A 25,340-nucleotide genomic window follows, 5' to 3' on the forward strand; every position below is an offset into this window, starting at 1 on the left:
AACGAAACAGAAAAATGGATCGGTGGTGACGTCGTCGACCGTCGAACACCACCCGAACAAGGAGAAGGGCCTACCTCGGCGGAAGTCGTGACACTCCCTCCCTCCCTCCCTCTTTCTGTTGGTCTGATAGTGTTATACTTTATGGTCGTGTCTGTGCCTTAAATGCAAAATACATTTCAAATCTATGAATTAGGCGAAAATCTATATCTACGAGGATTAAGCATCTCATTCTGTAGAACACCAACTTGGGAGTGAGAAGGAACTTGATGGTGATTAATGCTTGACTGGTTATTGTGGCAGTTGTCACCATGCGTTATAATATATATCTGGTTCTATTCATTCTGGTGTGTTCTGCTTCTCTGTTGTCTCTCACACTCATAAGGAGGTACTCCCACAAAAGGTACGTTTCTTTATTTTATGTGATTATTAAAAATAACTGTGGGGCAAATTTCAGATGTAAGTGGTATATTTTCGAACACTCTTGATGGTGAATTCCCACTAAGGACTTACCACGGTGTTTTACCAAGAAGGCTCAGGCTTTTGTGCTTCCACCTCTACGGCCCGGTTCTAATGTCACTGAAGCCATGGCCTCAGTGGACCTGCTTTGACTTGGGGCAAAGGCTAGGCCACTGGTACTTTTCAACTGGCATTTACATAACAGTGGCTATCTGTGGAAGTGTTTTGTGAAATACCATAAGAACTGTGTGTGTGTGTGTGTGTGTGTGTGTGTGTGTGTGTGTGTGTGTGTGTGTGTGTGTGTGTGTGTGTGTGTGTGTGTGTGTGTGTGTGTGTGTGTGTGTGTGTGTGTGTGTGTGTGTGTGTGTGTGTGTGTGTGTCAGGAGTGGTGGGTTTGACAGTTATGCAGCTTTTCTCTGTAAGAGACTGAGACTCAAGTTCCTCACTGTCACTTCAGCCAAGGCGTAAGTTAACACACATACACACACCACACACTCAAAGAGGAAAAATATCTCCGTCTGATATACAATACCGGTCCAAAGTTTGAGAACACCTACTCATTCAAGGGTTTTTCTTTATTTTGACTATTTTCTACATTGTAGTACAATAGTGAAGACATCAAAACTATGAAATAACACATATGGAATAATGTAGTAACCAAAAAAGTGTTAAACAAATCAAAATATATTTTGCAACAGAGGTAACTCTGTGTCTTCCATTCCTGTGGCGGTCCTCATGAGAGCCAGTTTCATCATAGCGCTTGATGGTTTTTGCGACTGCACTTGAAGAAACTTTAAAAGTTCTTGAAATTTTTCCGCATTGACTGACCTTCATGTTTTAAAGTAATTATGGACTGTTGTTTCTCTTTGCTTATTTGAGCTGTTCTTGCCATAATATGGATTTGGTCTTTTACCTAATAGAGATATCTTTTGTATACCACCCCTACCATGTCACAACACAACTGATTGGCTCAAACGCATTAAGAACGAAAGAAATTCTACAAATTAACTTTTAAGAAGGCACACCTGTTAATTGAAATGTATCCCAGGTGACTACCTCATGAAGCTGGTTGAGAGAATGCCAAGTGTGCAAAGCTGTCATCAAGGCAATGGGTGGCTATTAGAAGAATCTCAAATATAAAATATATTTTGATTTGTTTAATACTTTTTTGGTTACTACATGATTCCATATGTGTGAGGGTCGACGCTGGCAGACGAGAAGCAGGTACAGGGAGTGAACATTTAATTATCAACGGACATGGAACAGGACAGGACAGCGTCTGGACATGAACACATAACGACATTAATGTTGATACAGGGAACAAACAGTGGAGCAGACAGTTATAGACGGGGAAATCAACAAAGGGAAGGAGTCCAGGTGAGCGCTGATGCAATGAGCGCTGATGCGTGTAATGATGGTGATAGGCGTGCGTAATGAAGGGCAGCCTGGCGCCCTCGAGCGCCAGAGAGGTAGAGTGGAAGCAGGCGTGACAATATGTGTTATTTCATAGTGTTTATGTCTTCACAATTATTCCACAATGTAGAAAATAGTAAAATAAAGAAAAACCATTGAATGAGTAGGTGTTCTTAAACTTTGGACCGGTAGTGTATTTTAACCGTAAAATATATCAGAAATACAGCACACTCACACTTTGTTTGTTTCTCTTCTTTCTTACTCTCTTTCTTTCTTTCTTTCTTTCTTTCTTTCTTTCTTTCTTTCTTTCTTTCTTTCTTTCTTTCTTTCTTTCTTTCTTTCTTTCTTTCTTTCTTTCTTTCTCCCCCTCACTCTCTCTCCCCCTCACTCTCTCTCCCCCTACCCCTCTCTCTGTCTATCTCCCTCTCTAAAGTATCAACACGAGGACTCTAATAATGGACGTTAGAGAGTTGATGAACTGCCCTCACAGACCCAACATCACCCAGAGAGAACTCTACAGGTAATGTTTGATCCCTGTAGCCTATCTGTGAACTACAGGCAATGCATGATCACGGCTCTCTCTATTTGTGCTCTACAGATAATGTCTGACCACGTCTCTCTCTGAGCTCTGTCAGTAATGTCTGATAGACATTGCGCAGTACCTGTTTACATATTGTCATCCATTCTCTGGCACCTATTTGTTTCATTCCATATTTCTCTCAATTCAATTCAGTGAACATATTGCCAAAGCTTACTTTGGACATTTAAAAATATGAACATAATTTATAATAATAATCAATATTGTCAACGGGACAACACTATCAACAATAACCAAAGGTCAAAATAACAATACATTTAACAATAACAATAAGCATAGAGGACATGTGTAGGTTGGTTGGTCTTGTCAGACACTGTCCCTCATTTTATGTCAGGCAGCAATGTAGTGCGCTGCCAAACCACAGCTCTCTGCGTCCACCCCCAACAGGACTGGTAGCCTATCCTCATCAGAAAGGTCTTTGAAACCTTGAATAGGGGGAAATGACACCCTCTAATTGTTTTATATTTTTTTTTATTTTGTCAGGAAATGCAGCTCTGTCTCAGGTTCTGCTGTGGTGTAGTGGTTGCATAGCCTTTCCTGTCTACAGGGGGCCATGTTTTCTTTTGTCTTCTCAATGGCAAGGCTGTGCTCACTGAGCCTGTACTTTGTCAATTTTTTTTCTAAGGTTTTTGATCAGTAACCATGGTCAAATAGTTTGCCACGGTGTACTGTCGATTTAGGGCCAGATAGCACTCCATTTTGCTTTGTGCTTGTGCTCGTGTTTCCCAATAAGTAATGTAGTTTTGTTTTGACTGTGTTGTAATTTGGTTTATTCTGATTAATTGGATGTTCTGGTCCTGAGGCTTCAGTGTGTTAGTAGAACAGGTTTGTGAACTCAGTCCAAGGACCAGCTGGATGAGTGGACTCTTTTCTTTGCTCAGCAACTGGTATTGCAGGGCTTGGTAATGATATGAGGGGGTCACTGTATTTCAGATGTTTCCAAAACTTCATTGCTCTTTTTGGAGTTTTTATTATTAGTGGATATTGGCCTAATTCTTCCCTGCATGCATTGTTTGTAGTTTTCCTCTGGACATGTAGGAGAATCTTACAGAACTCTGCATGCAGGGTTTCAATGGAGTGTCTGTCCCATCGGGTGAAATCTTGTTTTGCAGGTGGACCCCACACCTCGCTGCCATAAAGTGTAATTGGTTCAATGACACATTCAATTAGTTTCAGCCTAATTTTAATAGGAATTTAAATAAAAATTTGGCGTAGAACGCCCTCCGTGCTTTCTCTCTGCGTCATTAAGGTGTCCAGTTGAGCTTATTTTTAAACCTAAGTAATTATAGTGTGTGCAGTACTCTATATATTTTGTACCAATTGAGAACATTGATCTAATTCCCTGAGATCTGGATCTCCTCTGGAAAATCATTATTTTAGTGTTTTTGGGGTTTACTGCCCGGGCCCAGGTCTGGTAGTACTGCTCTAGCAGGTCCAGGCTCTGCTGTAGGCCATGTGCCGTGGGTGACAGCAGGCATAGGTCATTTTTATTGTTATTTTTAATTTTTAATTTAACCAGGTAGGCCAGTTGAGAACAAGTTCTCATTTACAACTGCGATAACACAATAGAAAATATCTATATATAGTTGAAGTTTGCTGCCAAATGAGTTCTGTTTTACTCACAGATATAATTCAAACAGTTTTAGAAACTTCAGAGTGTTTTCTATCCAATAGTAATAATAATATGCATATTGTATGATCTAGAACAGAGTACGAGGCCGTTTAATTTGGGCACGATTTTTTCCCAAAGTGAAAACAGCGCCCCCTATTTCCAAGAGGTTATTAACAAGAAATTTTTGGAGTGGTTAAAAAACAAAGACTCCAACCTAAGTGTATGTAATCTCCCGACTTCAACTGTTAGTCTCCAGCTTCAGTGATTTTTGCAATTCGTTCCAGTCATTGGCAGCAGAAAACTGGAAGGAAAGCCGGCCAAAGGAAGTGTTGGCTTTGGGGATGACCATTGAAATATACCTGCTGGAGCAAGTGCTACGGGTGGGTGTTGCTATGGTGACCAGTGAGCTGAGATAAGGCAGGGTTTTACCTAGCAAAGACTTATAGATGACCTGGAGCCAGTGGGTTTGGCAACGAATGTTTAGCGAGGTTCAGCCAACGAGAGCATACAGGTCGCAGTGGTGGGTGTATATGGGGCTTTGGTGACAAAACGGATGGCACTGTGATAGACTACATTCAGTTTGCTGAGTAGAGTGTTGGAGGCTATTTTGTAAATGACATCGCCGAAGTCAAGGATTGGTAGGATAGTCAGTTTTACGTGGGTATGTTTGGCAGCATGAGTGAAGGAGGCTTTGTTGTGAAATAGAAAGCCGATTCTAGATTTCATTTTGGATTGGAGATGCTTAATGTGAGTCTAGAAGGAGAGTTCACAGTCTAACCAGACACCTAGGTATTTGTAGTTGTCCACATATTCTAAGTCAGAACCTTACAGAGTATTGATGCAAGTTTGGCGGGCGGGTGCGGGCAGCAATCGGTTGAAGAGCATGCATTTAGTTTAACTATCATTTAAAAGCAGTTGGAGGCCACGGAAGGAGTGAAGCATTGAAGCTCGTCTGGAGGTTTGTTAACACAGTGTCCAAAGAAGGGCCAGATGTACTGTATATAGAACGGTGTCGTCTGTGTAGAGGTGGATCAGAGAATCACCAGCAGCAAAAGCGACATCATTGATATACAGAGAAAAGAGTCGGCCCGAGAATTGAACCCTGTGGCACCCCCATAGAGACTGCCAGAGGTCCGGACAACAGGCCCTCCGATTTGACCCACTGAACTCTATCTGCGAAGTAGTTGGTGAACCAGGCGAGGCAGTCATTTGAGAAACCAAGACTATTGAGTCTGCCGATAAGAATGCGGTGATTGACAGAGTCGAAAGCCTTGGCCAGGTCGATGAAGACGTCTGCACAATACTGTTTTTTATCGATGGCGGTTATGATATCGTTTAGGACCTTGAGCCTGGCTGAGGTGCACCCGTGACCAGCTTGGAAACCAGATTGCATAGTGGAGAAGGTACGGTGGAATTCTAAATGGTCGGTGATCTGTTTGTTCACTTGGATTTCGAAGATTTTAGAAAGGCAGGGCAGGATGGATATAGGTCTGTAACAGTTTGGGTCTAGAGGTTCTCCCCCTTTGGGAATCTCAGACGATACGAAAGAGAGGTTGAATAGGCTAGTAATAGGGGTTGCAACAATTTCGGCGGATAATTTTAGAAAGAGAGGGTCCAGATTGTCTAGCCCAGCTGATTTGTAGGGATCCAGATTTCGCAACTCTTTCTGAACACCAGCTGTTTGGATCTGGGTGAAGGAGAAGCGGGAGGGCTTGAGCAAGTTGCTGTAGGGCAGTCCTTCTCAAATAATGGAGCGCGCCCCCCTGGGGGGGCTCGGAGCGATGCTAGGCCCCCTAGCGATGCTAGGCCCCCTATGTTCCCCGTGTGACCCCGGGGAACATGCTTTTTTTTGCAGCAGGGAGTAGTTTTTTTTTGCACCGAACAAGAGCACACAGCACAGAGCAGGAGATATGAAGTGCAGATAACAAACCCTTAAGAGACACCAAAAATATTTAACAGGGATGAAAAGAAAGGCGGAGAGAGACGGAGATAATGAGACAAACGTAAGTCTCCCGAAAGCTAAGACGAGGAAATATGACGAAGCGTATGTAGGGCTTGGCTTCACTGTGACTACGGTGGGAGACGAGGAAAGACCGGTATGTTTACTGTGTCTAAAAATGTTGGTAGCGGACAGCATGAAGCCAAATATATTAAGGCGTCACTTAAAGACATTACACCCCAATCCCGCTGATAAGCCGCTTGAGTTTTTTCAGCGAAAACGCGCCGAATATTGCCAACAATTGTCCCGCTTTGTGAATGCTACTTCAGTAAACCAGCGAGCACTGTTAGCATTATATAAGGTGGCGTACCAAATTGCCCAGTGCAAAAAACCCCACTCCATAGCAGAGGAGCTGATACTGCCTGCAGCATTAGACATGGTCTCTGTCATGCTGGATGACGCAAGTGCTGCAAAAATAAAAACTATCCCTCTGTCCAATGACACTGTCGCCAGACGTATAAATGACATTGCTAACGATCTTAAAGAACAGCTGGTAGATAAACTCAAAGACAAACGTTTTGCCTTACAGTTCGATGAAGCAACTGACAGCAACAAAGACTGTTTGTTTATCGCTTATGTACGTTTTGACATGACAAACTCCCTGTGTGAGGATCTACTTTTTTTGTAAATATGTCAGAGACAGAGCCACAGCTGAAGAGCTATTCAAAATGCTGGACTGCTTCCTGACTGAGAATGGGCTAAAGTGGGAGAACTGCATTGGTGTTTGCAGTAATGGTGCACAGACCATGGCAGGGATGAGAAAAGGACTTCGGGCACTCATCAAGAAGGCCTCACCTAATGCTGAGTGGACACACTGTGTTATACACAGAGAAGCACTGGCATCAAGGCACCTTTCCTCTGAATTAAGTGAGGTTATGACTGACATTGTAGGTGTATTCAATTTTATAAAGACCAGACCACTAAAAACAAGTCTTCTCTGCTATCTGTGAGGAGATGGGAGCTGAACATCAAGCTGTGCTGTTTCACAGTGAAGCAGGGTGGCTGTCACGAGGAAAAGTCTTGTCCCGAGATTTTGAGCTCAGAGACCAGATAAGAATGTTTTCAGAGCAGGAGCACAAGTATGACCTCGCAGAAAAATGTAGTGATGAGAACTTCCTGGCAAAACTGGCCTACCCGGGTGACATATTTGGAAAGCTAAATGAACTAAATCTACAGCTTCAAGGGAAAGATAAACACCTCCCTCAGGTCACAGACAAGATCAGCTCTTTCACTCGAAAGCTTGCAATGTGGGGACGGCGACTTGATGAAGGAAATACTGATTCATTCGAGAACCTGCATCAATTTGTTGACACTACTGACTATGATGCCACCTCAGTGATTCCATATATTAAGGAGCATATTTCATCACTGATGGGATTCTTTAAAAAGTACTTCCCTGAAAACAGTTCCCAATATGACTGGGTGAGAGATCCTTTCAATGCACCAGCTCCAACTGGTTTCAGCTCTGCAGAGGAGGACCAGTTCATTGATATGACGTCTGACTCCACATTGAGACTGAGGTTCACATCACAGACACTGAGTGAATTCTGGTTGAGTGTAGAGAGGCAGTATCCACTCTTAGGGCAGAGGGCCATGGGAATTCTTCTTCCTTTTGCAACATCTTATCTTTGTGAGACTGGCTTCTCTGCTGTTGCTGCACTGAAGACCAAGTACAGGTCCCAGCTAAACATTGAGCAGGAGCTGAGAGTTGCAGTATCATGCTTCAAACCCTGCTTCGAAAAGTTGTGCTCTGCAAAACGTGCTCATTGTAGCCATTAATCCTGACTTCCTCATTTTGATTTTTTAAAAATCAGCACAAATTGTTTTATTCATTTTTGGTAGGTCAAAGTGTTTCACATATTGTGCTCCTGAGTTAATGTTGCTGATCGATTTGAATTTATTATTATTTATTGATTATATTTAATTTAATTTTTCAGTATCAAATGGTCAAAAAAAAATTACAGTTTAAATAAGGTTTTAATTTTTTTTTAAATTTCATGCAAATTGATGCACTTTAAGTATTTTCTGTTACAGACTAAAAAACAATGTTAATAAAGTTATTCTTTGTTGTAAGTTGATCTATATTTCTTTCTTTCTTTTTAATAAGGATACAATGTTATGCAGAGGTGTACTTATAACAATTTTATAGACAAATGATACTATTTACAGTCGCGGTGGAGAGTTGGGGGTCGCAAAGTGTTTACTTCTTCCTAGGGGGGGCGTAACAGAAAATAATTGCGAAGCACTGCTGTAGGGGGTGCAGAGCTGTTACCTGGGGTAGGGGTAGCCAGGTGGAAAGCATGGCCAGCCATAGAAAAATGCTTATTGAAATGATCGATTATCATAGATTTATCGGTGGTGACAGTGTTTCCTTGCCTCAGTGCAGTGGGCAGCTGGGAGGAGGTGCTCTTATTCTCCATGGACTTTACAGTGTCCCAAAACTTTTTGGAAATAGTGCTACAGGATGCAAATTTCTGTTTGAAAAAGCTAGCCTTAGCTTTCCTAACTGTCTGTGTATATTGGTTCCTGACTTCCCTGAAAAGTTGCATATCGCGGGGGCTTTTTGAAGCTAGTGCAGAACGCCGCAGGATGTTTTTGTTCTGGCAGTCAAGTCTGGGGTGAACCAAGGGCTATATCTATTCTTAGTTCTACATTTTTTGAATGGGGCAGGATTATTTAAGATGGTGAGGAAAGCACTTTTAAAGACGCCTGCTCATCTGCGAAGAGCAGGCATTTAACCTCTGAATTGTGGAGACTAACACCAGGGGCTGAGGATTTTTCTGGAATAGTGGGCAATTCGTTGATGTAAATATTGAAGAGTGCAGGGCTCAGATTGTAACCCTGGCGAAGGCCCCGCCTCTAGTTAAAGAATTCTGTTATTTTCTTGCCAATTTTGCCATTGATTTAATTATGTCATATGTTTTACCCCCTACACCACTTTCAATAACTTTGTAGAACAGTCCTGTATGCCAAATAGAATCAAATGCTTTTTGGAAGTCGATGAAGCAAGCGTACATTTTGTTATTATTTTGGTTGACATGTTTATCTATCAGGGTGTGTAGGGTGCATATATGATTGGTCGTGTGATGTTTGGGTATAAATCCAATTTGGTTTTTACTCAAGACATTGTGCCTATTAAGGAAGTTTAGAACTCTTACATTTATAATACTACAGAAAACCTTCCCCAGGTTACTGTTCACACAAATGTCTGTTTTGATGTTAGGGTCAAATTTGCCTCCGTTCTTAAAGATTGGGGTTATGTGTTATGCTGGTGAATGAGGACCCAAAAGCGACTTAATAGAAACAGAGTCTTTATTCCAGTCTTAAACAAAAAACGATACTCCTGGATATTATCTTAGGTAAATCCAAAACAGGAAAACTGAAATCCTCTCGTCAGTAGAGAGGAACGACTGGAGACGCGACCACAGACTGCAGGTCGCTTCGGGAAGGCACAGGCCGTAGCTGACATAGACACCTGCTCACACGCAGCATCTGAAGAAGGCAAAAACACGACAGGGCGGAACAAGGACACAGAACAGCAAACATCAAACAAGGATCCGACAAGGACAGAAGCGGAAAACAGAGGGAGAAATAGGGACTCTAATCAGAGGGCAAAATAGGGGACAGGTGTGAAAGAGTAAATGAGGTAGTTAGGAGAATGAGGAACAGCTGGGAGCAGGAACGGAACGATAGAGAGAGAGAGCGAGAGAGGGAGAGAGGGAGGGGGAGAGAGAGGGATAGAAAGAGGGAAAGAAAGAGGGAAAGAACCTAATAAGACCAGCAGAGGGAAACGAATAGAAGGGAAGCACAGGGACAAGACATGATAATCAATGACAAAACATGACAGTACCCCCCCACTCACCGAGCGCCTCCTGGCGCACTCGAGGAGGAACCCTGGCGGCAACGGAGGAAATCATCAATCAACGAACGGTCCAGCACGTCCCGAGATGGAACCCAACTCCTCTCCTCAGGACCGTAACCCTCCCAATCCACTAAGTACTGGTGACCACGTCCCCGAGAACGCATGTCCATGATCTTCCGTACCTTGTAAATAGGTGCGCCCTCGACAAGGACGGGGGGGGGGGAGGGAAGAAGAACGGGGGCGCGAAGAAAAGGCTTGACACAGGAGACATGGAAGACAGGGTGGACGCGACGAAGATGTCGCGGAAGAAGCAGTCGCACAGCGACAGGATTGACGACCTGAGAGACACGGAACGGACCAATGAACCGCGGAGTCAACTTGCGAGAAGCTGTCGTAAGGGGAAGGTTACGAGTGGAAAGCCACACTCTCTGACCACGACAATACCTAGGACTCTTAATCCTACGTTTATTGGCGGCTCTCACAGTCTGCGCCCTGTAACGGCAAAGTGCAGACCTGACCCTCCTCCAGGTGCGCTCACAACGTTGGACAAAAGCCTGAGCGGAGGGAACGCTGGACTCGGCGAGCTGGGACGAGAACAGAGGAGGCTGGTACCCAAGACTACTCTGAAACGGAGATAGCCCGGTAGCAGACGAAGGAAGCGAGTTGTGAGCGTATTCTGCCCAGGGGAGCTGTTCTGCCCAAGACGCAGGGTTTCGAAAAGAAAGGCTGCGTAATATGCGACCAATCGACTGATTGGCCCTTTCTGCTTGACCGTTAGACTGGGGATGAAACCCGGAAGAGAGACTGACGGAAGCACCAATCAAACGACAGAACTCCCTCCAAAACTGTGACGTGAATTGCGGGCCTCTGTCTGAAACGGCGTCTAACGGGAGGCCATGAATTCTGAACACATTCTCAATGATGATTTGTGCCGTCTCCTTAGCGGAAGGAAGCTTAGCGAGGGGAATGAAATGTGCCGCCTTAGAGAACCTATCGACAACCGTAAGAATCACAGTCTTCCCCGCAGACGAAGGCAGACCGGTAATAAAGTCTAAGGCGATGTGAGACCATGGTCGAGAAGGAATGGGAAGCGGTCTGAGACGACCGGCAGGAGGAGAGTTACCTGACTTAGTCTGCGCGCAGTCCGAACAAGCAGCCACGAAACGGCGCGTGTCACGCTCCTGAGTAGGCCACCAAAACCGCTGGCGAATAGAAGCAAGCGTACCCCGAACGCCGGGGTGGCCAGCTAACTTGGCAGAGTGAGCCCACTGAAGAACAGCCAGACGAGTAGAGACAGGAACGAACAGAAGGTTACTAGGACAAGCGCGCGGCGACGCAGTGTGAGTGAGTGCTTGCTTTACCTGTCTCTCAATTCCCCAGACAGTCAACCCGACAACACGCCCTTCAGGGAGAATCCCCTCGGGGTCGGTAGAAGCCACAGAAGAACTAAAGAGACGGGATAAGGCATCAGGCTTGGTGTTCTTATTTCCCGGGCGATAAGAAATCACGAACTCGAAACGAGCGAAAAACAACGCCCAACGAGCTTGACGTGCATTAAGTCGTTTGGCAGAACGGATGTACTCAAGGTTCTTATGGTCAGTCCAAACGACAAAAGGGACGGTCGCCCCCTCCAACCACTGTCGCCATTCGCCTATGGCTAAGCGGATGGCGAGCAGTTCGCGGTTACCCACATCATAGTTGCGTTCCGATGGCGACAGGCGATGAGAAAAATAAGCGCAAGGATGGACCTTATCGTCAGAATGGAAGCGCTGGGACAGAATGGCTCCCACTCCCACCTCTGAAGCGTCAACCTCGACAATGAATTGTTTAGTGACGTCAGGAGTAACAAGGATAGGAGCGGATGTAAAACGCTTCTTGAGGAGATCAAAAGCTCCCTGGGCGGAACCGGACCACTTAAAGCACGTCTTGACAGAAGTCAGAGCTGTGAGAGGGGCAGCCACTTGACCGAAATTACGAATGAAACGCCGATAGAAATTAGCGAAACCGAGAAAGCGCTGCAACTCGACACGTGACTTAGGAACGGGCCAATCGCTGACAGCCTGGACCTTAGCGGGATCCATCTGAATGCCTTCAGCGGAAATAACAGAACCGAGAAATGTGACAGAGGAGACATGAAAGGCGCACTTCTCAGCCTTCACGTAGAGACAATTCTCTAAAAGGCGCTGGAGTACACGTCGAACGTGCTGAACATGAATCTCGAGTGACGGTGAAAAAAATCAGGATATCGTCAAGGTAAACGAAAACAAAGATGTTCAGCATGTCTCTCAGTACATCATTAACTAATGCCTGAAAGACAGCTGGAGCATTAGCGAGACCGAACGGCAGAACCCGGTATTCAAAATGCCCTAACGGAGTGTTAAACGCCGTTTTCCACTCGTCCCCCTCTCTGATGCGCACGAGATGGTAAGCGTTACGAAGGTCCAACTTAGTAAAGAACCTGGCTCCCTGCAGAATCTCGAAGGCTGACGACATAAGGGGAAGCGGATAACGATTCTTAACCGTTATGTCATTCAGCCCTCGATAATCCACGCAGGGGCGCAGAGTACCGTCCTTCTTCTTAACAAAAAAAAACCCCGCTCCGGCGGGAGAGGAAGAAGGCACCACGGTACCGGCGTCGAGAGAAACAGACAGATAATCCTCGAGAGCCTTACGTTCGGGAGCCGACAGAGAGTATAGTCTACCCCGAGGGGGAGTGGTCCCCGGAAGGAGATCAATACAACAATCATACGACCGGTGAGGAGGAAGAGAGTTGGCTCTGGACCGACTGAAGACCGTGCGCAGATCATGATATTCCTCCGGCACTCCTGTCAAATCACCAGGTTCCTCCTGAGAAGAGGGGACAGAAGAAACAGGAGGGATAGCAGACATTAAACACTTCACATGACAAGAAACGTTCCAGGATAGGATAGAATTACTAGACCAATTAATAGAAGGATTATGACATACTAGCCAGGGATGACCCAAAACAACAGGTGTAAAAGGTGAACGAAAAATCAAAAAGGAAATGGTCTCACTGTGGTTACCAGATACTGTGAGGGTTAAAGGTAGTGTCTCACATCTGATACTGGGGAGAAGACTACCATCTAAGGCGAACATGGGCGTGGGCTTCCCTAACTGTCTGAGAGGAATGTCATGTTTCCGAGCCCATGCTTCGTCCATAAAACAACCCTCAGCCCCAGAGTCTATCAAGGCACTGCAGGAAGCAGCCGAACCGGTCCAGCGTAGATGGACCGACAAGGTAGTACAGGATCTTGATGGAGAGACCTGAGTAGTAGCGCTCACCAGTAGCCCTCCGCTTACTGATGAGCTCTGGCTTTTACTGGACATGACATGACAAAATGTCCAGCAGAACCGCAATAGAGGCAAAGGCGGTTGGTGATTCTCCGTTCCCTCTCCTTAGTCGAGATGCGAATACCTCCCAGCTGCATGGGCTCAGTCTCTGAGCCGGTGGGAGGAGATGGTTGAGATGCGGAGAGGGGGAACACCGTTAACGCGAGCTCTCTTCCACGAGCTCGGTGACGAAGATCTACCCGTCGTTCTATGCGGATGGCGAGTGCAATCAAAGAGTCCACGCTGGAAGGAACCTCCCGGGAGAGAATCTCATCCTTAACCTCAGCGTGGAGTCCCTCCAGAAAACGAGCGAGCAACGCCGGCTCGTTCCAGTCACTGGAGGCAGCAAGAGTGCGAAACTCTATAGAGTAATCCGTTATGGATCGATCACCTTGACATAGGGAAGCCAGGGCCCTGGAAGCCTCCTTCCCAAAAACTGAACGATCAAAAACCCGTATCATCTCCTCTTTAAAGTTCTGATAATCGTTAGAACACTCAGCCCTTGCCTCCCAGATAGCTGTGCCCCACTCCCGAGCCCGACCAGTAAGGAGTGATATGACGTAAGCGATCCGAGCTCTCTCTCTTGAGTATGTGTTGGGCTGGAGAGAGAACACAATATCACACTGGGTGAGAAAGGAGCGACACTCAGTGGGCTGCCCAGAGTAACATGGTGGGTTATTAACCCTAGGTTCCGGAGACTCGGAAGACCAGGAAGTAGCTGGTGGCACGAGACGAAGACTCTGAAACTGTCCTGAGAGGTCGGAGACCTGAGCGGCCAGGGTCTCAACGGCATGACGAGCAGCAGACAATTCCTGCTCGTGTCTGCCGAGCATTGCTCCCTGGAACTCGACGGCAGTGTTGCGAGAATCCGTAGTCGCTGGGTCCATTCTTGGTCGGATCCTTCTGTTATGCTGGTGAATGAGGACCCAAAAGCGACTTAATAGAAACAGAGTCTTTATTCCAGTCTTAAACAAAAAACGATACTCCTGGATATTATCTTAGGTAAATCCAAAACAGGAAAACTGAAATCCTCTCGTCAGTAGAGAGGAACGACTGGAGACGCGACCACAGACTGCAGGTCGCTTCGGGAAGGCACAGGCCGTAGCTGACATAGACACCTGCTCACACGCAGCATCTGAAGAAGGCAAAAACACGACAGGGCGGAACAAGGACACAGAACAGCAAACATCAAACAAGGATCCGACAAGGACAGAAGCGGAAAACAGAGGGAGAAATAGGGACTCTAATCAGAGGGCAAAATAGGGGACAGGTGTGAAAGAGTAAATGAGGTAGTTAGGAGAATGAGGAACAGCTGGGAGCAGGAACGGAACGATAGAGAGAGAGAGCGAGAGAGGGAGAGAGGGAGGGGGAGAGAGAGGGATAGAAAGAGGGAAAGAACCTAATAAGACCAGCAGAGGGAAACGAATAGAAGGGAAGCACAGGGACAAGACATGATAATCAATGACAAAACATGACATTATGAGTCCTTGATTCCAGATGTCAGGGAAATAACCTACACTCAGGATCAAATTAAACAGTTTTAATATGGCCAATTGAAAATGTGCACTAGTGAGTTTGAGCATCTCATCTCTCTCGCTCTCTCTCCCTCTCCTGCTCTCCCTCCCTCCCTCCCTCCTCTCTCCTCTCCTATCCCAGGGTGATCTTACGTTCCTGTTGTAATGCTACAGGTGAGATGATCCTGACCAATCAGAACACTAAGTCGGGCCAGAAGATCCACTATGAGACCAACCAAAAGCTATTTAAAACGGTCGACAAGAAACTACACAGCATGCTGCCAAAGGCCTTACCCTGGAGTAAAGGTTTGTTGGGTCATTGTGCCGTGGTGGGAAGCGGAGGAATCCTGCAGAACAGCAGCTGTGGAGCAGAGATAGACAATGCTGATTACATCATCAGGTAACCTTCATCATTATCACCATCACCATCATCATTACCATCATCACCATTATCATCCTCAACAACATCTCTCTCTTTCTCTCTCCTCCTCTCTCTCCCCCCTCACTTCACTTCTCTCTCCCCTTCTCTCTTTTTCCCTCCCTCCTCTCCCCCTATCTCTCCCTGCCTCCTTTCTCTCCTTCCCTCCTCTCCCCTCCCCCTCTCATTCTCTCTCCACTCTCTCTCTCACCTCCCTCCTCTCTCGCTCTCTCTCTCTCTCGCTCTCTCTCTCTTTCTCTCTAGGTTTAACCTGGGTCCGGTCACCAACAGTAAGGATGTGGGGAACAAAACCCACCTGATGACCATCAACCCCAGTCAGATCAGAGGGTGAGAGAGAGAGTGTCTAAGATGCTTTTAGCGTCTAAGATGCCGTCTCGGGGGGGAAACATATGTAGACATAACATGCACAGTTGGAGCTACTCCAGGAAGTGACGTTGCAGGCTAGCTCAGTGCTGCGCCCTCTCATTGAGTATCTCAAGTTCAAGGCCGTCTGGGTACTGTTGGTTGCCAGTAGCCACTGAATTATCCTTATAACTTCTTCTGTGTGCGATTTTATTCAATAATCTGTGTAATAGAAGCAATTATTGGTACCACGATTGTCTTTAAAAAAAATATGTACACAAATATGACCATTTCCCCATTCACTTTTAAAGGGGACCTGTTTCCTGAAAACAATGCCTGCACTACTGCGGTCAGCATTGAACTTTGTGGCTTCAATGAGAGTTAGCAGTCATTCTCTCCTGGAGGGGACAGAGAGAGAGAGGGAGGGAGGGGAGAGAGAGGGAGGAAAGGAAGAGAGACCAATTGGGATCATAATAAAGCTAACTAGAAGGTTAGGTGGGTTTTGTTTCTTCCATGAAGAAAAATTGTGTGAGTTGTTTCAGCCGGCCAAAATTATTTTTATAGTTGTCTAAGAAGTGTTGAAGTTTAAAGTAAAAAAACCTGTAGTAGTATATAGTAGTAGTAGTAGTAGTATCAGCAGCAGTAATATAAGAAGTAGTAGAAGTAGTAGTAGTAGCAGCAGTAGTAATAGAAGTAGTATATAGTGCAGGGGTCTCCAACAGGTCGATTGTGAGCTACCAGTAGCTCGCAGCCCACCTATGAGTAGGTTGCCAAACAATTCTGAAAGTACATGTGTTTTTGTGACCAAGCTTTAACTTCCTGACTGATGTCTTGAGATGTTGCTTCAATATATCCACATCATTTTCCGTCCCTTTGATGCCATCTATTTTGTGAAGTGCACCAGTCCGTCCTGCAGCAAAGCACCCCCACAACATGATGCTGCCACCCCCGTGCTTCATGGCTGGGATGGTGTTCTTCGGCTTGCAAGCCTCCCCCTTTTTCCTCCAAACATAACGATGGTCATTATGGCCAAACAGTTCTATTTTTGTTTCATCAGACCAGAGGACATTTCTCCAAAAAGTACGATATGTGTCCCCATGTGCAGTTGCAAACCGTAGTCTGGCTTTTTTTATGGCGGTTTTGGAGCAGTGGCTTCTTCCTTGCTGAGCGGCCTTTCATGTTATGTTGATACAGTACTTGTTTTACTGTGGATATACTGTATCAGAAATACAGCACGCTCACGCTTTGTTCTTTCTTTCTCTTCCCCTCCTTCTTGACATTATCCCACCCCTGGTTATACACTATTGGCTTAAAAAGCCTAACCTAACACAATATCTGCCAATTCATTTCCAGCAATATTGTCCCTGTCTGCCTGTGTGGTGTTCACGTTTGTCTATCACTCCATGTGTTGCTAGTTGATGTGCCTTTGTGCAAGGCACATTTGTGGCCTGCTGGAGGCCATTTTGCAGGGCTCTGGCAGTGCTCCTCCTTGCACAAAGGCGGAGGTAGCGGTCCTGCTGCTGGGTTGTTGCCCTCCTACGGCCTCCTCCACGTCTCCTGATGTACTGGCCTGTCTCCTGGTAGCGCCTCCATGCTCTGAACACTACGCTGACAGACACAGCAAACCTTCTTGCCACAGCTTACATTGATGTGCCATCCTGGATGAGCTGCACTACCTGAGCCACTTGTGTGGGTTGTAGACTCCGTCTCATGCTACCACTAGAGTGAAAGCACCGCCAGCATTCAAAAGTGACCAAAGCATCAGCCAGGAAGCATAGGAACTGAGAAGTGGTCTGTGGTCACCACCTGCAGAACCACTCCTTTATTGGGGGTGTCTTGCTAATTGCCTATAATTTCCACCTTTTGTCTATTCCATTTGCACAACAGCATGTGAAATGTATTGTCAATCAGTGTTGCTTCCTAAGTGGACAGTTTGATTTCACAGAAGTGTGATTGACTTGGAGTTACATTGTGTTGTTTAAGTGTTCCCTTTATTTTTTTGAGCAGTGTATTATTTGTAATTTGCTAACTTTGCCATGAAATGAGCAGCAGCAGTACAGAACCATCGCTAGACCGGCACATTAAAACGGAACATTCCCGCGTACTTTCTCTTGTACACTAAGGACCCGGGGAAGAGTTGGAGAATGTGCCTTTTTGAAAGCTAGAAACAAAATTGTAGGTCACGAGTTGTTTCCTTTTTTTTAAGTAGCTCCCATGCTAGTAAAGGTCGGAGACCCCTGATATGGTAGTGGTGAGTGTGGTGGTAGAAGACCTAATAGTAGAAGTAGTTGAATATCTGGAATGGTCTTGTGAAGCAAGGCTAATTAACTATAAGTCAGAAGTCAGTGGAATTCTAGTGGTCTTGTGAACCAAGGCACACTAATAACCGTAAGCTAGCATTTACCTAGTAAATAATTATGTTGTTGTGAGTTTATTTTCCTGGAATAATGAAGAAAAATATCAAAAATAGCTTACTTTCCCAGCAAACAGGGGACGTCCTAAGGACATTAGACGACGCTCCTATTAGGTCCCTCTTAGGGTTTTGGCGAGATGTTACCCCACTGACGTTAATGGATAACTTTTGTGTAGTTACCAAGACATCACTGAGGAGGACCATGTCAAGAGTTTTATAGGGCATTCTCAGGACGTCACGCGATGGTTATCTGGCGGACCTTTGTGTAGTTCCCTGTACGTTACCAGGACGTCATTAAGGAACAGTACAAATACTTTATGAACTACACACGCTGAAAACAAACAGAACTTCTGCAGCATCGCACACACAATAAACTGTCGCGCCAACCAAGAGCTCCTCCCCATAGAGCTGAACGAGCTGTCTTTATTTCCTCCTTCCTTACTGCTGACGTGCTCTTAAAGTGGCAGCGCACGGTGAAGGCTCCGTGCAGGATTTCGCCACAATGTTAGGACGTTTGTAAGACGTTCTCATGACATTTGTTTTACCAGCCATCAGGACGTCATGTGATGGTCCCAGATGTCCCAAATCATTATATGTAAAGTCATTAAAGGGGTTTTAAGGTAAGCGGGAGGTTGTACAGCTAAAATTGTGTAAAAAATATTTTGTCAATTATAACATGATAAAATAAATAAATCAACAACCAAATATTGGTCAATATGATAACATTTGACATGAGTACTTAGTAATGACTTTTCAATATGACCCCATCACTGAACTCACAACTTCTGGATTTGAGGTTCACTTATCTTTCTGCTGCGCCACAAAGTCTGTATCATTCTCTAAAGTCCCCTACACATTCATTACCTATAATACATCTCTGCATTTATAGAATCTGCACTGCTATTTTAGTTATCAGTTAATCTGACTCTCATCAATGATTTCATTTACTTACTTCAGCAATTTGATGGTTTTCTCTACAGTTGTCTAATGTTGATGGGGCATATTGTTATGTTTTAATGTTTCTCCTGAATAGTGGCGAACCGTGACTATACTGTAGAGGTACCAAAAATCTTCCAATAGCCTACGTTGTATCTTCTGTAGTCGGACCATTCTAGTTGTAGTGAAGGAGGAGTAATGCTTTTTGATGACATTATGAATGAATCAAACAGGCTGGCCACGCTTCGGGCTGTCGCTCACACAGAGACAAAACCGGCACGGACACAAACGTGACACACAGCATAACATAATGCGAACAGCAAAAAAAATCAACATTTACACCACCTATGGTAGCCTAACACCACTATCACTAATAGCGACAACAACAGTGTCACAAAAAAAGTGACAGGGCATTGGTGCTGAAAGGACAGTGAGCGTAATACCTGTGCACTCCACTGAAAGAGAGTGCAGTTTTGGTCGAACACATAGACCCGGCAGATAGACAGCAGACACACACAGCATCAAATCATGTTAAAAAATAAGCAGCTCATCCATTCACTCCAGTAGGCCCCAATCATAACAGTACAAAACACATTGTAATAAAATGGTCATCTATGAACGTTTGAAAATATTGAAGAACGATCTGGCCTTAATGGCTATGTACTCTTATAATCTCCCCCTGGCACAGCCAGAAGAGGACTGGCCACCCCTCAGATCCTGGTTCCTCTCTAGGTTTATTCCTAGGTTCCTGCCTTTCTAGGGAGTTTTTCCTAGCTAATGTGCTCTTTGCGGTTTTATGATGGCTTCTGTAAGAACACTTTGTGACATCTGCTGATGTTAAAAGGGCTTTATAAATACATTTGATTTGATTTGAATGGCAGAGGCCTTCTGTCCAGCTTCTGAAGGCCTAGCCAATGTCTGGCTGAGCTAGCTAGATTTTTCTACCCAGAGACCACCAAAGAAAAATCATGATTGGATATGTTTTTCTTGAGTATTAATCTTTCTCTTTCCAACACAAACTGAAGAGATGAAATCTGAAATCCGAGTTATTGAAAAGATGAAATAGAAAACTAAGACTACATTTTATTACACAAAATAGAGACATTTTATTTATCCTTAGGCCTCTAAAAGGACCTCACATTTCCCCACTGCTCTTGAATCACTATGATAAATAAAATAGTATTATTAACAGAGTTTAGAGTTACTTTGAAATGTAAAGTGTAGGAATACATGTGAAATCAATAATTGACAGACATGGTGGTGTAATAGGAAGATTGGAATGCCATGAACAAAGAGGTTGTGAGTTCAAATCCCAGATGAGGACATGTTGAATAATAATTATTGTTTAAATAAATATACACTATGTACGTTGAAAGCGCTGTGTGCATGGGGGGGATGTCCCTAACATTGCCAACATACAAAGAGCTGTGAATGAAACAATGGTTCACCAATCCGGGCCTTGATGGGCTTGGCAACAGTAACAAGTGGTGATGTGTAACAAAACATGGCTGCGCATATACTAGGACCAGAACATAATTTTCTAAGAATGTCCTATACACATCCGTGGGGACACCTGCGGAAAAAAAGGATACTACAAAAAACCTCTAGGGGACCATGACAGAAACTTCTAAGAGCATCCTATAAACATCCCTGCAGACTTCCCCGGAACAAACCGAGAAGTAGACCAAAAACTTCCATGCGACCATGAAACAACGTCCTGAGAACATCCAAAAATTATCCTTGGGGACATCCCGGGAACAAACCAGAAATTAGACAAAACCTCCACAGGACTATGACACAATGTCCCAAGAACGTTCTAAAATCGTCCTTGGGGACTTCCCGGGAACAAACCGATATTTAGACAAAACCTCCACAGGACGATGACACAACGTCCTGACGACTTTAGTCAACCATTTTGTGACATTCCGGGGACGTTCTAATGACTTATTTTTGTTTGCAGGGTTGTCAGCTATGCTCTGGTCATTATTTGAACTGGCAAGCCAGCCAGCTAGCTACCAAGCTAGTAACGTACCAGAACATTATTAAGAAAGTTTCTTTTAGTCGCCTGGTTAGATTGACATATACGTACTAAGTGTATTCATTTTTAAATGGATGGTTTTATTGGTGTTAAAATACAGCAGGAATGATATTTGGACCACCGGGCTGCTGAGGTCATGCAGACTGTCGTTTTTGTGTTTATACTTTTCATAACGACAAGGACAAGTTTGATGCCGGACAACAATAGAATGTTCATGATGTCACTGCGGCAACTGTCTACAGACAAGCATTTCGCTACACTCGCAATAAAATCTGCTAACCATGTGTATATGACCAATAAAATTGGATTTGATTTGACATGTCGATAGACCAACTGTAAACCAGCCTTATGGCTTGGGGGCATTATTTCGACATCTGGATGAGAAGCGTGCCCAAAGTAAACTGCCTGTTACTTAGGCCCAGAAGCTAGGATATGCATATAATTGGTCGATTTGGATAGAAAACACTCTAAAGTTTCCAAAACTGTTAAAATAATGTCTGTAATAATGCCTACCCTAGAGAGGTTAACTTCTTGTTAATCCAACCGCATTGTCAGATTTTAAAAAGGCTTTACGATGAAAGCATACCATGCGATTATTTGAGGACAGCGCCCCGCATACACCAGCATTAAAAAAAAAAATCTAACCAGCAGAGGTGTCACAAAAATCAGAAATAGCGATAAAATAAATCACTTACCTTTGAAGATCGTCCTCTGTTTGCAATCCCAAGGGTCAAAACTACACAACAAATGGTTGTTTTGTTCGATAAAGTCCTTCTTTATATCCCACGTTTGATTCAGTAATCCACCGTTCCACTCGTTCAACATGCAGACAAAGGAATCACAAAAGCAACCGGTAAACTTCGTCCAAACAAGTCAAACAACGTTTCTAATCACTCCTCAGGTACCCTAATATGTAAATAAACTATAAAATTTAAGACGGAATGTAATATGTTCAATACCGGAGATAAATAACGAAGTACACGCCCTCATTCACGCGCCACAAGACTAGAGTCCTAATGAGGGACACCTTGAAAAACTACAACTACTTGTTCGTTTTTCAGAAAACAAGTCTGAAACCCTTTCTAAAGACTGTTGACATCTAGTGGAAGCCATAGGAACTGCAACCTGGGAGGAATTGTTTTGAATATCCCATAGACTAGCATTGAAATGGCCTGTGACCTAAAAAAAAAAACATTTCCGGATGGATTCTCCTCTGGTTTTCGCCTGCCATATGTTTTCTATCCAATGCTACCAATTATATGCATATCCTAGCTTCTGTGCCTGAGTAACAGGCAGTTTACTTTGGGCATGTCAGTCATCCGAACTTCTGAATACTGCCCCCTAGCCTTAAGAAGTTAGATCAGGCTCACCGGTAGTAGCGAGTACTTTGGTGGGCCATATGGAGAACTTACATGCTTCCCTTGCTCACACCCCTGTTCATACCACTCTGCTGTGGGGAGGCCAGTCTAATTCTCTCCGGGTTCTCATTGACTCTGGGTCTGAGAGTTTTTTGGATGCTACCCTGGCTTCCGAGCTGAACATCCCCCTCAGCCCCTCTCCACTCCCATGGACGTTAGAGCGCTGAAAAGGCACTCTTTAGGCCGGGTCACTCATATTACCACTCCCATCAACCTACGGGTGTCAGGGAATCTCAGCGAGACTATTCAATTCCTGCTCATCAAGTCTCCTCAGATTCCCATGATATTGGGATTCTCCTGGCTCCAGCGACACAATCCCCTCACCACCTGGTCTACTGGTGCAATCATGGGCTGCAGTCCGTTCTGCCACGCCCAGTGTCTGAAGTCAGCGCAACCTGCCCCGGGACATATTCCTGGGGGCTCAGAAGGTGCCGCAGACCTCTCCGCCATTCCTGCGGAGTACCAGGACCTTCGGGAAGTGTTCAACAAGGCCCGGGCCACTTCGCTTCCGCCGCACCAACAATATGACTGCGGGATAGACCTTCTCCCTAGCACCACTCCGGCCCGGGGACAACTGTACTCGCTGTCAGGGCCGGAGACCAAGGCTATAGACACCTACATTGGGGACTCCCTAGCTGCAGGATTTATACGTCCTTCGTCCTCTCCCGCTGGCGTAGGGTTCTTCTTTGTGGAGAAGAAAGACAAGATCCTACGCCCGTGCATCGACTACCGGGTGTTACGCACGCCTCTATGAAGAGGGAACGCAACACCCTGCTACAACTCAATGCCCCGTGAAGTGAAAGAGGTATGGGACTGTAGGTGCGAGTAAGGATGACAAAAGGCAGAGGTTTCACCGTTTACTAGGAATTTATTCCTTCACACGGTAATATGGGGAGAAGGGGCTGGACGGAACCAAAGCAAAGAAAGTAAATGTCAAAGCCCCCTTTCCCATATAACCTACCTACCCACTACTTATCTAACTTAGCACCACCTGGTGCGCTAACCAAAATACAGGGGGTGGTCCACCCAGGTCTTACCTAGTGTGCATAGACAGAGTATATACTACGGGTATATGTATGCCCGTGGGCCTCTTGCCTAAGCACTACCTAGGTGCCTTCCCCTTCCCCCCTGGCAACAAATGAAACAGAATATTACAAACAATTTCACAATCAAAAACAGTCCTTTTGTCATAGACATACCTTAGTAGGACCGGCTACAAAATACTGGCAAGAAATTATACCTCTGCGCAACACCGAAAACATAGGACATACTAATCTTCTCCCTCTGAGCACAACCAACACAGTATATAGCCATCAGCCTCCTCTCTCTGCAATCCTCTCTCCTCTGAACAACAGAACACTCGCTTTTATATAGCTTCAGAAGGAGTTGGTAATTGAAGACAGCTGTGTCCTGACGAGGGGGCGGGGTCAGTTCTCCAATCATCAATGGGGCTGACTAATCAGCTGCTTGGGGAGAATTTCAGGAAGCCATTTCCTGAAATACATACATGCAAATACACAAACTACAACACAGAAACTGGGGGACGTAACACCGTAACACTCAATGACATAACGCAGAAGAACCGCTACCCGCTACCTCTCATCTCCTCAGCCTCCGAGCTGCTCCAGGGGGCCACCGTGTTTTCCAAGCTGGATCTACGGAACACCTACCACCTGGTGCGGATACGGGAGGGAGATGAGTGGAAGACCGTCTTCAACACGGCCAGCGGCCACTATGAGTATTTGGTCATGCCATTTGTCCTCACCAACGCCCATGCTGTGTTCCAGGATCTGGGAAATTATGTTCTCCGCGACATGTTGAACCGGTTCGTCTTCGTCTACATTGATGACATCCTTGTCTTCTCCCGCTCCCCCCAAGAACATGTGCTCCACGTCCGACAGGTTCTTCAACACCTCCTGGAGAACCAGCTGTTTGTTAAGGCAGAGAAGTGTGAGTTCCATCGCTGCACCATCCCATTTCTGGGGTACATCATCTCCGCTGGGAGTGTCCAGATGGATCCTGGGAAGGTGACAACAGTGGTGGATTAGCCCCAGCCTTCGTCCAGGGTGCAGCAGCAACGTTTCCTGGGGTTTGCCAACTTCTATCACCGCTTCATCTGGGGTTACAGCATCCTGGCTTCCCCCGTGTCAGCACTCACTTCTCCCAAGGTTCCGTTCACGTGGTCCTATGCTGTTGACCATGCGTTCCGGGACCTCAAACACCGCATTACCACTGCTCCCATCCTGGTTCATCCTGACCCTTCCCGTCAGTTTGTGGTGGAGGCCGATGCATTGGATTTAGGAGTGGGGGCGGTCCTGTCCCAGCGTTCTTCCCTGGACCTGAAGCTACAACCCTGCGCCTTCTTCTCCCATCACCTCAACGCCACAGAGAAAAACTACGATGTGGGAAATCGTGAGCTTCTCGCAGTGATGATGGTGTTGGAGGAATGGAGGCACTGGATGGAAGGGGCAGAACATCCATTCATCGTATGGACCGACCATAAAAATCTGGAGTATCTCCGCACCACCAAACGCCTTAACTCCAGGCAAGATAGATGGGCCCTGCTGTTCACAATGTTCAACTTCTCCCTCTCATATTGGCCAGGGTCCAAGAATGTCAAGCCGGATGCACTGTCTTGCCATTATAGCCCCATAGCTATTACCCCGGAGCCCGAGACCAACCTTCCCACCACGTGCCTGGCAATAGCACTCAGCTGGGGTATCAGCTAGCACTCAGCTGGGTTCCCGCCGGACCCTGGCTTTTGTGCGATGACGCTTTTGGTCACCCACCATGGTCCCTGACGTCTCCACATTCGTCGCCGCTAGCACTATGTGTGCTCAGAACAAGACTCCTCTGCAAGCTCCGACTGGCCTTCTGCAACCTCTGCCTGTCCCTCACCATCCCTGGTCCCACATATCCCTGGAATTTGTCATTGGTCTCCCCCCGTTT

At 45.5% G+C, this 25,340-nt stretch overlaps 1 protein-coding gene across 1 annotated transcript in view; it reads left to right on the top strand.

Annotated features, from left to right (window-relative positions):
• The first annotated feature begins 684 nt into the window (after positions 1–684).
• The window catches only part of LOC139562533 (alpha-2,8-sialyltransferase 8F-like), a 43,117-nt gene continuing 18,461 nt past the window's right edge, over positions 685–25,340 (top strand). The window contains exons 1-4 of the mRNA XM_071380289.1: positions 685–920; positions 2,303–2,389; positions 14,948–15,205; positions 15,488–15,571. Coding sequence (XP_071236390.1) covers positions 2,325–2,389; positions 14,948–15,205; positions 15,488–15,571 — 407 coding nt within the window. The 5' untranslated portion in view covers positions 685–920; positions 2,303–2,324. The remainder of the gene's footprint in view (positions 921–2,302; positions 2,390–14,947; positions 15,206–15,487; positions 15,572–25,340) is intronic.

Source organism: Salvelinus alpinus, chromosome 32 (assembly GCF_045679555.1).
Source record: "Salvelinus alpinus chromosome 32, SLU_Salpinus.1, whole genome shotgun sequence".
In the NCBI taxonomy this organism is placed as follows: domain Eukaryota; kingdom Metazoa; phylum Chordata; class Actinopteri; order Salmoniformes; family Salmonidae; genus Salvelinus; species Salvelinus alpinus.